Consider the following 17246-nt stretch of genomic DNA (forward strand, 5'->3'; position numbering starts at 1 on the left):
CTCCCGGTCAGGCACACCAAAGTCAGACAAAAACCCTTGTTGCCTTCCTCCAGGGGCTGATGTCCACACCAGGGGGTGGCCCAGGCGGTTGGCCCCGCCCACCGAGGGGTTCACAGTCCTGGAGGCGGGAAAAGTAGACAGTTTGGGGAGTTGAAGTTTGGAAGTGAAAGTGGAAGGAGGGAAGTAGCAGTTGAGTAGCCTGAAGTTGGTCCGGGTGTGTGGCCCGGACGGATCAGCAAGGTTGGCAGACGGTGGTGACCGTCTGCAGGAGTGGCCTATTGGAGCTAGCTGTAAGGACCGTGGACGGGCGGTCGCCCGGTAGTACCGGACCGGTACGCAAAGAGAAGCCAGCACCATCCGGCAGGGGCTTACGGACCCCGACAAGGCTAGGAGTCGCCGTGAATTTGCCAAATCCGTTAGCGAAGGGAACCTCCTGGGTTTCCCAGCAGCCAAGTCCCGACAGAAGGCAACAGTCCAACCGAGAGAGGGAAACGCAGTCACCGCCAAGGCTAAAGTTCCCAGGGCCAGAGCCTGCGGGCAAAAGGGGCTCCTTCAGCAACCTTCAAGCTGGGGAGCGGGTTACCGGTGGGAACCCATTGGAACCGCTACACTACACAGGTGCAGGGAAAGGCAGTCACCACCAACCTGCCGGGAGCAGAAACACCGCAGCCGTCTATGGGACCCGTCCATCCAGCCGTTTGTTTACCGGAGACTTTGTGTACATCATTGGCTGAGTGAGTACCACCATGCCGTGCGGCACAGCGCTGCCCCCGCGACCCTGCACCTCGCCAGGACCCGTAACCTGCCTGCCATCCATCCCTACCCCATCACCGGGCCTCGGGACAACCAACCCCCTACCCACGGAGGGGAGAACTAACATCCAGGCTGCTCCCTGTCATCGCTCCCGGGATCCCCATCCAGAGCAGCGGTGGTGTCACCAATCTCACCACAACCGTGGGTGGAGTCACGGACAATATCAAATCCCCACAATCAATTCCCCCTTTTCACTCACAGGCGAGGAACGCCGCTCGAGTCCCCGGGATCCGGCCCACTGCTCGAGCCACCACCGAGCAGCAGCCGGACCTGAGCAGTGGGAGAGCGCAGCGTCCCCTCCTCCGCCCGCGACATGTTCACTATTAATGGGTGTTCAAATTTTAAAAGATATCAATAAGTTTAAATTTAATTGAAATTGAGGTTTTTTGTTTTGCGAAAAAAACCCATATCATCAGGCTTCCGCCACTGAACGTCGCAGTTTATTCAATTTCTCGGTCCGTTAATCCCTTTTCCCCTTGCATCTTCCAGACCTATTTGCACCCATCACAGCCTTGTCTATTGACTGTCATCTCATGGCTCCAAATCACCCATTTCCAATAATTCTACTGTCCACTTTCTGTACTGCTTTGCAAAGTCGAGCCAACACTTCTTAGTTCGGCAGTGTCTATCTTTTCAGAAGTGCACAAACTGTGGCCAACCATGCCTTTATGAACATTTAGAAAAACGGACCGCTGGATCATTGGCCAAAGTCCAAAGTGACTCCCTCTGCCTCATTATACAGAATTATCAATTGGGGCTTCTACTTCAGATAGAGTCACAAATCCAAAGTAGCCTCCCTCCGTTTTGAGATCCACACTGTGCTTAAAAAGCAGTACTGAGGAGAGACCACTTGATTACTGAGCGTGTTTCTCCAGAGGCACAAGAGAGGCACAATGTATGGCCATTATAATGGCATATTTTCAATTTTTATTTTGCAACATACATATACTAAAGCTCCAGAAGCAAGGACTAGGGGACACAATATGCAACTGGGTAAGGAATTGGCTAAAAGATAGGAAACAAAGAGTAGTCATAAATGGTACATTCTCTAAATGGGCTATAGTCAGCAGTGGGGTGCCGCAGGGATCTGTGCTTGGACCAATTCTTTTTACTCTCTTTATTAATGACCTTGTGGATGGGATTGATAGTACAGTGTCAGTCTTTGCTGATGACACCAAACTATGTAGGATATTAAAAACTGACCTGGATAGTACAATATTACAAAAAGATCTGGATAAGATGTCAGAATGGGCAGATACTTGGCAAATGAGATTTAATGTTGATAAATGTAAAGTAATGCACCTAGGACGGAGTAATCCTATAGCTGCGTATACATTAAATGGAAGTAAACTCGGGACTACAGAACAGGAGAAGGACTTGGGTATTTTCATTACAAATAAGCTGAGCAGCAGCACTCAATGTCAGGCAGCAGCTGCTAAAGCAAACAAGATTTTAGGGTGTATAAAAAGAGAGATTAGATCCCCTGATCCCAACGTATTGTTACCCCTCTATAAATCACTTGTAAGGCCACATCTGGAATACGGGATCCAGTTTTGGGCTCCACATTTTAAAAAGGACATTCAGAAGTTAGAGTCAGTTCAAAGGCGGGCAACTAGACTATTACAAGGAATGGAGGCGTCCCATATGATGGCAGGTTGAAAAAGTTAGATATGTTTAGCTTAGAAAAAAGACGTCTCAGAGGAGATCTCATTTATATGTATAAATACATGTGTGGTCAATATAAAGGACTGGCACAGGACTTATTTCTTCCGAAAACAATACTAAGGACCAGGGGGCACTCACTGCGAGTGGAAGAAAAGCGATTCCGACACCTAAATAGGAAAGGGTTCTTTACAGTTAGAGCGGTCAGACTGTGGAATACACTACCACAAGAGGTAGTAATGGCAGATACTATAACAGCTTTTAAAAAAGGGCTGGATGATTTCCTCAGTACACACAACATTGTTGGTTATAAATGACTTAGTGACTAAATGTAGAACTGGTGGAGGAAGGTTGAACTAGATGGACCTAGGTCTTTTTTCAACCTAAGTAACTATGTAACTATGTAACTATAACATCCCCTGCTCATTTCTGGAAATCTCCCAAAGAGTCAAATTCATTACTACACTGAAATGAAGTCCCCTAGGGGTATCATGTCCACAATTTGGTCCCATTGAAGGGAAATTCTTCTCTTCTGGCACTTAGGGGCTCTGCAAACGGAGTCTGCAAGCTATTCTACCAAAATCTAGACTTCAAAAGTCAAATGGCGCTTCTTCCCTTCCAAGCCCTGCCGTGTGGCTACACAGTACTACTCACATGGTCAAAATGGAACCAACATTTGTTAGACAATTTCTGTTGAATGTGGCAATATCTCATAAGCGAGTACACGTGGTCACAATCATTGGTGTCCCTCGTTTTATGAAAGAAAAACCCACAATGGTCACAGCAATAACTTGAATCTGACAAAAGTAATAAATAAAAGAAAAAAACATGAAAATGAAAAAATGAAAGTCAGACATTGCCGCTTTTCTGCGTCCACAGAATTAAAAAAAAAAAAAATAATAAATAAATAAAATAAATAATAATATAAAAATAACACTCATGAAACAGGCCTGGACAGAAATGATGGTACCCCTGAAAATAATGTGGCAAAAAGGACAGGTTTAATAAAGGTGTGTCCACTAATTAGCATCAGAGGTGTCTATAATCTTGTAATCAGTCAGTGGGCCTGTATATAGGGCTACAGATACTCGGATTTTTTATTTATTATTACTTTTGTCAGATTCAAGTTATTTCTGAGACTATTGTGGGTTTTTATTTCATTAAATGAGGGGTACCAACAATTTTGACCACACGTGTATATACCCACATGAGGCATTGCCACATTCAACAGAAATTTGCTAACAAATTTTGATTCCACTTTCACTTATTCCCTCTTGAGAAAAAGTAAAATCTTGGGCTAAAACAAAATTTTAGTGGTAAAAATGTAATTATGTTGTTATCTTCACCACCCAATGGTGTAAAATTCTGCAAAGTTAATCAACCTTTGATGTCAATATGCTCATGGCACTGCTAGATCTATTCATTAAGAGGTGTAGGTTTGTAAAATGGGGTCACATGTGGGAGGTCTCTGCTGTTTTGACATGGTCAGGAACTCTACCAGAGTCACATGGCACCCGCAACGCATTCCAGCAAATACGCATTATATTTTGATATTTTGCTACTTCCCTTCTGAGCTTTGCACGGTGTCTAAAAAATAGTTTGACCACATATCAGGTACTGGTGTACTCAAAAAAAAAAAAAAAAAAAAAAAGTTTGTTTCGTTTCTTACTCCCCTTCTTCCGAGAGCCATTACCTTTTTTCTTTTTTTTCCTCTCTCTTCAATATTGCCATATGAGAGCTTATTTTTTTTGTGAAAAAAGTTAAACTTTTGAATGAAATCATTAGTTTTACCATATAGTGTACTGAAAAATGGCAAAAAACAAAAAAAATCCAAATGTGGAGAAAGTGAAAAAGTGAAATTCGTTATTTTTGTGTTTTTTTTAATTCATTCATAGTGTTCACTATGTAGGAAAACTGACAGAAGTATGATGCCTCAGGTCAGTATGAGTTTGATACCAAACATGTATACTTTCACCTAAATGGTGAAAAAAAAAATGAAGATGTTTGTCCAAAAAAAAAAAAAAAATAATATGCTTGTGTGACCCTTTTCCGAGACCCGTAGTGTTCTCATTTTTTGGGAATCTGGGGCTCAGTGGGGGTCTATTTTATGCAGCTAGAGCTGATGTTTTTAATTTTACCATTTTTGTGTAGATGCAAGGTTTTGATCACATGTTATTGAATTTTAAAGAAATGTTATGACGACCCAAAAACATAATTGGATCAGATGAATTGATTTTATATTTTAATAGATCGCGGGCATTTCTGAAAGCAGTGATACCAAATGTGTTTTTTTGTTTTTTTTTTAACGGTTCTATTTTCATTGGGGCAAAAGAGGGGTGATTTGAACTTTGTTTTTAAAGCTTTTTTTTTTTTTTTTGCTGTATTTAACTAGACCCTCAAGGGGAATTTAGCACTGCAGTGTCAGATTGCTTCTCCCGATCAGAGCAATGCTGCCTCATTGCTCTGATCAAGAGAGATGCTAATCTCCTGTGAGAGCCGGCCCTCTGCCGGCTAACAGGAAGTGTCATTGTCGCAGGCGGGGAGGAGGGTGTCGGCACACTACGCTCACCCCTTCTGCTGGGGTCCGGCAGCTGCTCAGTGGTGGCTCGAGCTGTGGGCCGGATCCCGGGGTTTCTCGAGCGACACTCCTCGCCCGTGAGTGAAAAGGGGTTTGTGGTTGGGTGTGGGGATTGTTATAGTTCGTGACGCCACCCACGGTTGTGGTGATTTCACCACCGCTGCTCTATACGGGGCTCCCGGGGATGGTGATGCGGAGCAGCCAGGTGTTGTGTTGCCCCTCCGTGGGTAGAGGTTGGTGATCCCGGGGGCCGGTGATGGAGAAGTAGGTGCGGGGCCTGATGGGCGCAGGGACGCGGGGGCAGCGCTGTGCCTTGCGGCACTGTGGTACTCACTCAGCCTGAGACATGGACACAGTTTGTACGGTAAACCAAACGGCTGGTAGGACGGTCCCACAGACGGCTGCACCTGCACTCCCGGTAGGTGACGGTGATGTCCCTCTTCCTTGCACCTATGTTTGACTTGTGGTAGCGGTGGATTCCCTCCGGTTACCCGCTCCCCGACTGCAATCTGGGCCGGAGGAGCTCTACACTTTGCCCGCAGGCGCTGGCCCTGAGAAACTGGTGCCGTGGCGGTGGCGGTGTCTCTCTGCTTCAGGTTGGGCTGTTGCCTTCAATCGGGACTTGGTTGTTGGGGGATCTACGTCCCCTTCACTGACGGATTCGGCAAATTTGGCGACTCCTAGCCTTGCCGGGGTCCGAGAGGCCCCTGCCCTGGTGCTGACTGTCCTTCGGAACACTGCTCCAGACCACCGGGCACACAGCCAACGGGGTCCTTCCAGGAACTTCCAAACGGTCCCCCTCCAGACAGTCACCGCCGTCGCTGACCTTGCTGATCTGGCCCCTACACAAAGCTGGACCCTTCAGGCTTTCTTTCTCTTCTGTCACTTCACTTGCTTTCCTCCTTTTCCACTTTTCTACTTTCACTCTCACTTTGCTGTTTACTTTCGCCCTGTCTAGACGACTACTCCACTCCTTCCACTTCCTCCTCCCTGACTAGACTCTGTTCTTCACTCTTTCATGTCCCTCACTGGACTGCCCGGTTTCTCCCGCCTCCAGAGCTGTGTCCTCCTTGGTGGGCGGAGCCAACCGCCTGGCCCACCCCCTGGTGTGGATCATCAGCCTCTGGAGGAAGGCAACAAGGATTTCTGGTTAGCTGTGATGTGCCTACCTGGAGTGTGGGGTGTGGTGGTGTGCGACCTGTGTCCCCTGGCTTGCCCAGGGCGACACATCATGATAGCATCAGGGGTCATCAGCTGACTCCATGCTTCCATGACAACACCATGGCACCCCGTGATCAATCACGGGGCCGCTGATTGCTTCAGGGAATTGCACGATCCCCGCTGTGGCCCTTTAAATCACACTGTGTTTGATAGTGCAATATAAAAGGATTAACAGGTACAGGTGGATCGCTGCTACATCTACGCTTCTTAGCCACACTTGTCTGCTGATGTGATCAGCAGATATGTGCAGGGAATACCATGCACTCGCCGCCAGAACCTACGGTAACCGGAGGGAGGCGACCAAGGACATACCAGTAAGTCCTTTGTCGTCAAGTGGTTAAAAACAAAGTCTGGCACTAAAATATTTCCACTAAAAACATGAACAGAATTATTTCTCACCGCCCACTGACGTTTCTGTGGTTTAATTTGTTTGTTTTTTTTCCCTTCCACATTGCTTAAATTTCAAGCAACAAAAGGGTTAACTATACTTCTTGAATGTGGTTTTGGGAACTTTATGGGTGCAGTTTTTTAAATGGTGTCACTTGGGTATTTTCTGTCATATAAGCCCCTCAAAGTCACTTCAAATGTGATGTGGTTACTATTAAAAAAAAAAAAAAAAAAAAATAATTTGTTGGAAAAATAAGAATTCTGATACAGTCTAACTTCCTAACAAAAAAAAAATATTTAACAAAAATGATGCTAATATTAAGTAGAAATGCCTTTCATTAATGAATTTGGTGTGATATAAGTGGTTTAAGGGCATAAAGATTAAAAGTTTGAAAATTGCAACATTATTTATGAAAAAGTAGAAAATTTTACAGACATTCGGATTTCTGATCAACCAATATTTACCAGTGACGAAGTACAATGTTTCACGAAAAATAAAAACAAAAACGACAATTCTGAAAACCACTGGAATATGTTAAAGGATTACAGCGTTATTACCAGATTGTCAGAGTGACAATGGTCAGCATTGTAAAATTTGGCCTGGTCAGGAAGGTGAAAAACAAGCAGCCGTGAAAGGGTTAAAAAGTTGCATTTTGGCATCACAAAATGAAATGCGCTAGAGGCATCACACGAGAAATACCTCTGAATCACCTACATGTCATGATAAATATATGGTACTTATTGCATTCAGGTAATATATTGAAATTTATAAACTGAGGTAGATTCAGTGCCCATCGCGGTACCATAAATTATTTCATTGATGCAGTATAGAAATCCATGTTTGTATCTGTGGTTCAGTCTCAAGTTTACATTCATTACTTACTTTGGATTTCAGGATATTTCATCATTAATAAAAGGCCCCATCGCAGAGTGGTTGATGTAGTCTCCATACCCGCAGCAAATAAGTTGCTCACCAGTTTGCCCAAGTTTTTATTGTGGAAGTATAATGTAGATTCTGGCTTACCCTTTGTAAAATATAAATATACAGTTCAAGTTATTTTTTTATTTTATTAATTGAATTATAACACTTAAAAGCCTAAATGAATGATGCACAATATTTAGTGATAATTAGTGATTACAGAATACACAGAAATTTGGTTCCCCAAATCAGCATAAGGGAGAAAAAAAAAAAAAAAAAAAAGAAAAATCGGATTTGGGCAGAGGAACTTGACATCAAACAATGAAACCCATACAAGTTGTTATAGCAATAATATAGAGTACCCCTCACAGAAAATAAGAGTAGACAATCTCCACAAATGATAATGTATAGGTAACACTCTTCAGGGCAAGGCAGATTTAGATCAAAGATAAATATGCAAAAAATACATATTGTAAGCCATATATCAACAGGTATTGATGTGAAATAGAATAGACCCTGAAAAGTCCTTTTGGGTACAGCCAGTGATGTGTCAGAGGTTTACTATATCAATAAATAGTTCAGATGACCACAAAGGGTTAACTGGTGAAACCCATGAAGCATAAAGCACACCATAGGCTCTAGATGTACTGGTAATTCACTGTTTGATTGCAAGTATATACCTGACGTGCCCAAAAAAAAAAAAAAAAAAAAAAAAAAAGATCAAGTGTGTATCTAGAGGAGAAGAAAAGGTAATACATTGGTCAATCTATGATGTGATGGCAAACCTAGGTCACAGACCCCTGGTGATACATAAGCGATCACCTAAAGTGCATTAAAAAGTTAAGATAGTAGATCAAGATAATGCAAAGTCTGGATCAGGAGTATGGGTAGCCTGGACGGTCATCCAGATAGGTAACAGGACCATACTCACACCTGACAGAATCACAGCGATACCAGGGAGAGGGAGGAGGGTAGGTACAGAGAGGGGAGGCGGATGCTACCCGTCTAGGCTACCCATACTCCTGATCCAGACTTTGCATTATCTTGATCTACTATAGAAACAATGTTTTGGGGGTGTTTCTCTGCTAAGGGCACAGGACTACTTCACTGCGACAATGGATAGAGCAATTTACCGCAAAATTATGAATGACAACCTCCTTCCCTCCATCAGGACAATAAAAATGGGTTGTGGCTGGGTCTGCCACCTTGACAATGACCCAAAACACACAGCCAAGACAACAATGGAGTGGCTGAAAAAGAAGCATATTAATTTCATGGAGTTGCCTAGGAAGTCTCCAGACCTTAATCCCATAGAAAACTTATGGAAAAGCTAAAGCTCAGAGTTGCCAAGCGACAACCTTAAAATCCTAATGTTTTAGAGAGATTATCAGCAAAGAGGAGGGGAGAAAAATTCCTCCTGCCATGTGAGCAAACATCAAAATCAACTGCAAAAAATGTCTGACTGCTGTGCTGCCAACAAGAGTTTTGCCACCAAGTATTAAAGGGTGCTTTACACGCTGCGACATCGCTAGCGTTCTAGTTAGCAATGTGACACGCCAGATCGCAGATGCGATCTGCCGAGAACGCACATAGGTCGTTTTTATAGTGCCGGTCGCATCTGTGATCTGGCGTGTCACATCGCTAACGAGATAGCTAGCGATGTCACAGCGTGTAAAGCACCCTTAAGTAGAGTTGAGCGAGGTTCGAGGTTCTCCAGTTCGCGGCTCGAGTGATTTTGGGGGCTGTTCTAGATCGAACTAGAACTCGAGCTTTTTCCTAAAGCTCGATAGTTCTAGATACGTTCGAGAACGGTTCTAGCAGCAAAAAGACAAGCTAATTACTAGCTGGCTTTCCGCTGTAATAGTGTAAGTCACTCTGTGACTCACACCATTATGAAATTTCAGTGTATAGTGTGCGGGAACAGCGTATTCAGATCACTGCTGTTTGGATAATGGCGATCGCCATTTTTTTTTTCTTTGTCTTCCTTCCCTAAGCGCGCGCGTGTAGTAGTGGGGCGGGCCAGCATGTCAGCCAATCCCAAACACACACACAGCTAAGTGGACTTTTAGCCAGAGAAACAACGGCATGTGTGATAGGATGTCCATGTCACATGTCCCTGCATTATAAAAACGGACATTTTCCTCCAGCACGCCATTATCTGCCTTCTGCGTCTTTGTGTCAGTCACCGCTGGCATAGCTCTTGTCTCAGATACTGCTGTGTATGCTCTATACACAGCGCTATACAGAATAGGGATAGAAGTTTCTTTCAGCCCTTGTAAGGGCTCATACCGGCAGGGTCAGAGCCATAGGTGACAGTCAGGGCCGTGAAAACAGATTTTAACAGCTACACAAGATGACCGCGTCTGTGTAGCTAAGGTCAGGGATTTCCTCACTGCATTTCCCCATTAGGAGGGATAGAAAGGGAGGCTTCCTTTCCTCTACCCAGACCCACAAACCTGCCACTGTACCCTCCTGCCCTTTGCACACTCCAACTCATTATTACTAAGCCATTATACTAGCAAACACTGAGGAAACTTAGTGGCATCCTAAAAGTGGCTGTTGGACTGCTGTATTGTCCCACTAGTGCAAAGATATTTGCAGCAAGTCTGCCTGCATTGCACACTCAAACTCATTGTTACTAAGCCATTATACTAGCAAACTATGCTGCCAGTTTAAGGGCCGTAGTTGCATTGTCAGGGATAGTTATTGTTGTTTATTCTGCTGTTAATAAAGCTAGACCACCGCTGCAATCTACACCACCTCTCAATTTTTACTACCACATTTTAAGTGCACAATCTTGTCGCAATCAAAATGAGTGGCAAAATGACAGATGCTGGTGGAAAGGGGAAGAGGCGTGTTGGAAAAGGAAAAAAAGGGTTTGTCCGTGGGGAAGGTGGCAAAGCTCCATTAACATCTGCTGAAGATAGACCATCTACCAGCAAAAGTAAGATGTCTACTACTTACCGTGGACAATCCGATGTGCTCCCTTTTTTACGGACACGAACAACTGGAACAAAGGTAGATGATGGCCAAAAAAGGAAAATGCTTGAATGGATCTCAAGTAATCAACAAGTGCCCTCTCAGCCACCTCAACTACCGCATCCAAAAAACACCAGTCCTCTGAGTTGTCAGCCCAATCACACTTGCATTCTCCCAGCTCTGAAGTCTCCATCCGCCCTGCACAGTATGGTGGAACTGAGATGGCTGAGTCTGCAGAGCTGTTCAGTCACACTATAGCCTGGGAATCAGAAGTCTGCTCCCAAGCTACAGTGAGTACAGACCAGGAAATGGTCTGTAGTGATGCCCAGAACCTTTGTAATTCTGATTCAGGCCGTGAGGACCACGTTTCTGAGCATAATATTGACCCTTTTTCACAAACTGTAACACCTGTTGTTATAGACAATGAGGAACATACTGATGACGATGAGACGCAGATACCAGATTGGGATGACAACTTAAATATTCGGTCAGGGCAAAAAGAGGCTCGGTCTGAGGGTGAGGGGAGTGCAAACACAACAATTGATGAGGAAGTTCTAGATCCCACCTACTGGCAACCCACAGTCAGGCACTCGAGGAGGTCAACAGAGGCGGTGGAGGAGGACGCAACCGACGACGAAGTTACCTTGCGCCTTCCTGGACAGAGTCGGAGCACTGGTAGCACGTCTACAACTACATCCTCAGCCACCACTGTGCCTCTGAGCACTAGTCAGGGGGGGGGATCAGCAGGTCGCATACCCTCTAAGCCTTGCCTAGCCTGGTCCTTTTTTGACATGGCAAAAGATCGGCCAAATTATGTGATCTGTAAAATTTGTCGTGATTCTGTTAGTAGAGGGCAAAACCTCAGCAGTTTGACAACTTCTTCCATGAATCGTCACATGAATAAATATATGTCCTAGTGGGAAGCTCACCGTGCTGCAATACGGCCTAGCGAAGCGAACCATCCACCGCCTGCCCCGTCCAGTGCATCCGCGCGCTCTTCATCTTCTAGGACTGTGGGGACAGCTGTCACACCTGGTTTTCCACGCACAACTTCCACCACTGTAACCGCAACAGGCAGTTTGCTTGGTAGGTCGTCAGTTGGTTTGGAAGGGGAAACAAGTGCGTGTGTACAACTCTCTCAGACATCGATAGCACCAACATTGGATGAAGGCAACATCATGTTTACACCTGCACTTTCCTCATAAACTTGCATTTTTCCAGGGACACCCTACTTAACACCGTCTACAGACAGCAGCCAGATCTCTGTCCCTCAGATGTGGACAAATAAAAGGCCATTTCCTGCGACCCATGACAAAGCTAAGAGGTTGACTTTATCCCTCTGTAAGCTCTTTGCTACCGAAATGCTGCCTTTCCGCCTGGTGGACACACAGGATTTTAGAGACCTTATGTCTGTCACTGTGCCCCAGTACCAGATGCCCAGTCGCCACTACTTCTCTAAGAAAGGTGTGCCCGCGATGGTGATAGATGGTGAAGGGTCTGCTGCACAAGTCTTGCCGTCCCCACGACTTGTGTGTCAATCCTCTGTCTGTCCAAGTTCCGCCACTGCTTCTGCCTCCTCCATCTCATCTTGGTCCACCACCTCCGCCCCAAGCCTGCCTGGTCAGGCCACCAGCGTTCTCACTGCGCAGAAGGAATCACGCACCCCTCATTACTATGCTGGCAGCAGAGCGATCTTTAGCTTGACATGTCTTGGAAATAGGAGTCACACAGCGGCTGAGTTGTGGGCAGCTCTGGAGACTGAGTTTAATAAATGGTTGTCTCCACTCAACCTGCAGCCTGGTAAGGCAGTGTGCGACAATGCTGCAAACCTGGGTGCGGCCCTTCGCCTGGGCAAGGTGACACGTGCCTTGTATGGCTCACGTGTTGAACCTTGTTGTCCAGCAATTTTTAACACACTATCCCGGCCTAGATGGCCTTCTGACCAGTATGGGGAGATAAGGTATGCTCACCAGTGACTATGTAAGGGGAATACATGTAATAGCAGAAACTGCTGTGTGAATACCGACTTGAAAAATCCAATAGCTATATGTAAGAGTGAAAATGTGAAAAATGGAATCTGCATTACTGCCATGAACATATGAATCAAGAGAAATTTAGCTACTGAATTGATCAATGCAATAGAGCCCCAACACTACGCCAAAGTATTTCTCTACGTTGGGGTCCCTAGCTTGTGTGTGTGTCCTCTCATGCAGTTAAAAAACTTACCGTGTATGGGAAGCTGAGACCCAGGCTATTTATGCGTATGATATGAAGTTTCTGCTATTACATGTATTCCCCTTACATAGTCACTGGTGTGCATACCTTATCTCCCCATAGTGATGTTTTTTTAGGTTTTTGCACCCAGTTCGGACTTAGAATGGTGTTCCAAACGTTATTCCTATTTGTTAATATTTTTTCGTTTGGGAACCCTCCCCAACCACACCTATTGCCAATTCATATCATACGCATAAATAGCCTGGGTCTCAGCTTCCCATACACGGTAAGTTTTTTAACTGCATGAGAGGACACACACAAGCTAGGGACCCCAACGTAGAGAAATACTTTGGCGTAGTGTTGGGGCTCTATTGCATTGATCAATTCAGTAGCTAAATTTCTCTTGATTCATATGTTCATGGCAGTAATGCAGATTCCATTTTTCACATTTTCACTCTTACATATAGCTATTGGATTTTTAAAGTCAGTATTCACACAGCAGTTGCTGCTATTACATGTATTCCCCTTACATAGTCACTGGTGTGCATACCTTATCTCCCCATAGTGATGTTTTTTTAGGTTTTTGCACCCAGTTCGGACTTAGAATGGTGTTCCAAACGTTATTCCTATTTGGCCTTCTGACCAGGGCATGAAAACTGTCTGCTCACTTCCGCCGTTCAACCGCCGCAGCTGAGCGACTTGCATCGCTCCAGAAGTCTTTTGGCCTGCCGGTTCATCGCCTGAAATGCGATGTGGCGACACGCTGGAATTCAACTCTCCACATGTTACAGCGATTGTGGCAGCACCGCAGAGCCCTGGTGCAATACGTCATGACGTATAGCCTGGGCCAACGAGATGCAGAGGTGGGGAAGATCAACCTGATGGAGTGGTCTCAGATCAAGGACCTATGCACCCTTCTGCACAGTTTCGACATGGCGACGAATATGTTTAGCGCGGACAATGCCATTATCAGCATGACAATTCCAGTCATTTACATGCTGGAGCACACGCTAAACCCTATTCGGAGTCAGGGGGTGGGGCAACAGGAAGAGGAGGAACTACAGGAGGATTCATATGCGCAAGACACAACATCACCAAGGTCCAGACGTTCATCATCACCAACGCGGAAGGCATGGGACCATGGGGGACAGGGATCAACAAGGGCGCATGGTAGCAGGCGAAATGTTGAGGAAGGTGCAGGAGAACATGAAGAAATGGAGGACGAACTGTCCATGGACATGGAAGACTCAGCGGATGAGGGAGACCTTGGTCAAATTTCAGTTGAAAGAGGTTGGGGGGAGATGTCAGAGGAAGAAAGAACGGTTAGCACCTCTATGCCACAAACACAGCGTGGACTTGGTCCGCATGGCTGCGCAAGACACAGGAGTGCCTTCTTGCTGCACTACCTCCAACATGACCCTCGCATTCTCAAAATTAGAAGTGATGATGACTACTGGCTTGCCACACTATTAGATCCCCGGTACAAGTCAAAATTTTGTGACATAATTCCAGCCATAGAAAGGGCCGCACGTATGCAGGAGTATCAGCAGAAGCTGTTACTCGATCTTAGATCCGCTTTTCCACCAAACAACCGTGCAGGGAGTGAATCTTCCAGTTGTAACTTGACAAACATGGGACGGTCTCGTCATCTTCAACAGTCTACCCATACCAGTAGCACCGTATCTGGTGCTGGTAACAGCAATTTTATTGAATCTTTTCATAATTTTTGTAGACTGTCCTTTGCAAGGCCACCAGAGACAACAAGTCTGACACATAGTCAACGGCTGGAGAGGATGATACAGGAGTATCTCCAAATGAACATCGATGCCATGACTTTGCAAATGGAGCCTTGCTCATTTTGGGCTTCAAATCTTGAAAAATGGCCAGAGCTCTCAACTTACGCCTTGGAGATTTTGTCGTGTCCAGCTGCCAGCGTTGTCTCTGAACGTGTCTTCAGTGCTGCTGGGTGTGTGCTGACAGATAAGCGCACGCGTCTGTCCAGTGACAATGTGGACAGACTAACGTTCATCAAAATGAACAAGTCATGGATCCACAAGGAATTTACTACCCCTGTGTCATCCTGGGGAGAGTAAATGCTTGTGGATTTGGAATGTGCTTGATGCAAATCTACCTGTGAAGTGTACAACTAGGGCACAAGTGCTGCCACTGATGGGGTGCATGTGTGGCCCAATTTTTGGAAAAAAAGGGAGACTCCGCTTGGAGTAACCCTTGCTTGCTGTGTTTTTAAAAATGATCCAAGATGAACAGAGCTGGGATCAGGAAAGACTTTGCTACCTACCCCGGTGCAATCCTGAGGACGGAAAAGGATGGCTTATTTTTGAATGTGCTTGATGCAAATCTAGCTATGAAGCGTACAACTGGGGCACAACTGCTGCCACTGAAGGGGTGGGTGGGTGTGTGTGTGTGTGTGTGTGTGTGTGTGTGTGTGTGTGTGTGTGTGTGTGTGTGTGTGTGTGTGTGTGTGTGTGTGTGTGTGTGTGTGTGTGGCCCAATTTTTGGAAAAAAGGGAGACCTCCGCTTGGAGTCACCTTGTGGTGTTTTACAGGATTTTAGAAGGGCGTGCCATGCCTATATCTGTGTCCCCTCCTTTTTCCTTGTCCAGCTCTTTTGTTTTCGCATGAGTATATGTCCTTGTCACTTTCCCATATGTTTGTGTTGTGAGTTGTTTGTCACCTTTTGGACACCTTTGAGGGTGTTTTTTAGGTGTTTTTATGTGTTTGTGATTGCCTGCCATTATTTCCTATGCGGTTCGAGTTCGGTTCGTCTAACGTTCGCCGAACGAGACCTCCGTTCGACGAACCGAACTAGAGCCGAACCGCGGCTGGTTCGCTCATCTCTACCCTTAAGTCTTGTTTGCCAGAGAGATCATATATTTGCAAAATGCAAATTAATTTATATAATTTCTACAATGTGAGTTTTGGGGGATTTTATTTCGATATTTTCTCTCACTGTTAAAATTAACCTACCCTTAAAAGTATAGACTGTTCCTGTCTTTGTCAGTGGGCAAACTTACAAAATCAGTAATAGATCAAATATTTATATCCCTCGCTGAACCTCACAATGAATTCCTCCGCACATATGTGGCGCCCTGGACAAGCCAGGGGCCACAGAGAACAACACCAACACACCCCACACTCCCGGACAGGCACACCAAAGTCAGACAAAAACCCTTGTTGCCTTCTTCCAGGGACTGATGTCCACACCAGGGGGTGGGCCAGGCGGTTGGCCCCACCCACCAAGGAGTTCACAGTCCTGGAGGCGGGAAAAGTAGACAGTTTCAGTTTGGAAGTGAAAGTGGAAGGAGGGAAGTAGCAGTTGAGCAGACAGAAGGTGGTCCGGGTGTGTGGCCCGGACGGATCAGCAAGGTTGGCAGACGGTGGTGACTGTCTGCAGGAGTGGCCTATTGGAGCTAATCGTAAGGACCGTGGACGGGCGGTGGTCCGGCGGTACCGGACCAGTACGCAAAGAGAAGCCAGCACCATCCGGCAGGGGCTTACGGACCCCGGCAAGGCTAGGAGTCGCCGTGAATTTGCCAAATCCGTTAGCGAAGGGAACCTCCTGGGTTTCCCAGCAGTCAAGTCCCGACAGAAGTCAACCGTCCAACCGAGAGAGGGAAACACCGCCACCGCCAAGGCTAAAGTTCCCAGGGCCAGAGCCTGCGGGCAAAAGGGGCTCCTTCAGCAACCATCCAAGCTGGGGAGTGGGTTACCGGTGGGAACCCATTGGAACCGTTATGCTACATAGGTGCAGGGAAAGGCAGTCACCATCAACCTGCCGGGAGAAACAACACCGCAGCAGTCTGTGGTACCCGTCCATCCAGCCGTGTGTTTTACCGAGAACTGTGTCCTCATCATTGGCTGAGTGAGTACCACCGTGCCGTGCGGCACAGCGCTGCCCCCGCGACCCTGCACCGCACCAGGCCCCGTAACCCGCCTGCCATCCATCCCTACCCCATCACCGGGCCCCGGGACAACCAACCCCCTACCCACGGAGGGGAGAACTAACATCCAGGCTGCTCCCTGTCATCGCTCCCGGGATCCCCGTCCAGAGCAGCGGTGGTGTCACCAAACTCACCACAACCATGGGTGGCGTCACGGACAATAACCAATTTCCCACCATCCAATCCCCACCCTTTTCACTCATGGGTGAGGAGCGCCGCTCGAGTCCCCGGGATCTGGCTCACCGCTCGAGCCACCACCGAGCAGCAGCAGCCGCAGCAGCCGGACCCGAGCAGTGGGAGAGCGCAGCGTCCCCTCCTCCACCCGCGACACATACACTCTCCATGATGACACTATTGTACTCATCCTGAACTACCCTGGCAAAGTATGGTGAACCCCAACACCATATGATCCCCACACATCCCTCCAAACTGTATAATGGCCGCCAAATAGCCCTCTACACGGTATGTTGGACCTCACTGAAACCTTCACACTGTATAATTACTTGCATGCA

The 17246-nt window shown here is 46.3% G+C and overlaps 1 protein-coding gene across 1 annotated transcript in view; it reads right to left on the reverse strand.

Annotated features, from left to right (window-relative positions):
• The window catches only part of LOC142297003 (cytochrome P450 2C5-like), a 61414-nt gene that overhangs the window by 6634 nt on the left and 37534 nt on the right, over positions 1–17246 (reverse strand). The window contains exon 6 of the mRNA XM_075341210.1: positions 7545–7686. Coding sequence (XP_075197325.1) covers positions 7545–7686 — 142 coding nt within the window. The remainder of the gene's footprint in view (positions 1–7544; positions 7687–17246) is intronic.

The sequence above is a fragment of the Anomaloglossus baeobatrachus genome, chromosome 3, assembly GCF_048569485.1.
Source record: "Anomaloglossus baeobatrachus isolate aAnoBae1 chromosome 3, aAnoBae1.hap1, whole genome shotgun sequence".
NCBI classification, from domain to species: domain Eukaryota; kingdom Metazoa; phylum Chordata; class Amphibia; order Anura; family Aromobatidae; genus Anomaloglossus; species Anomaloglossus baeobatrachus.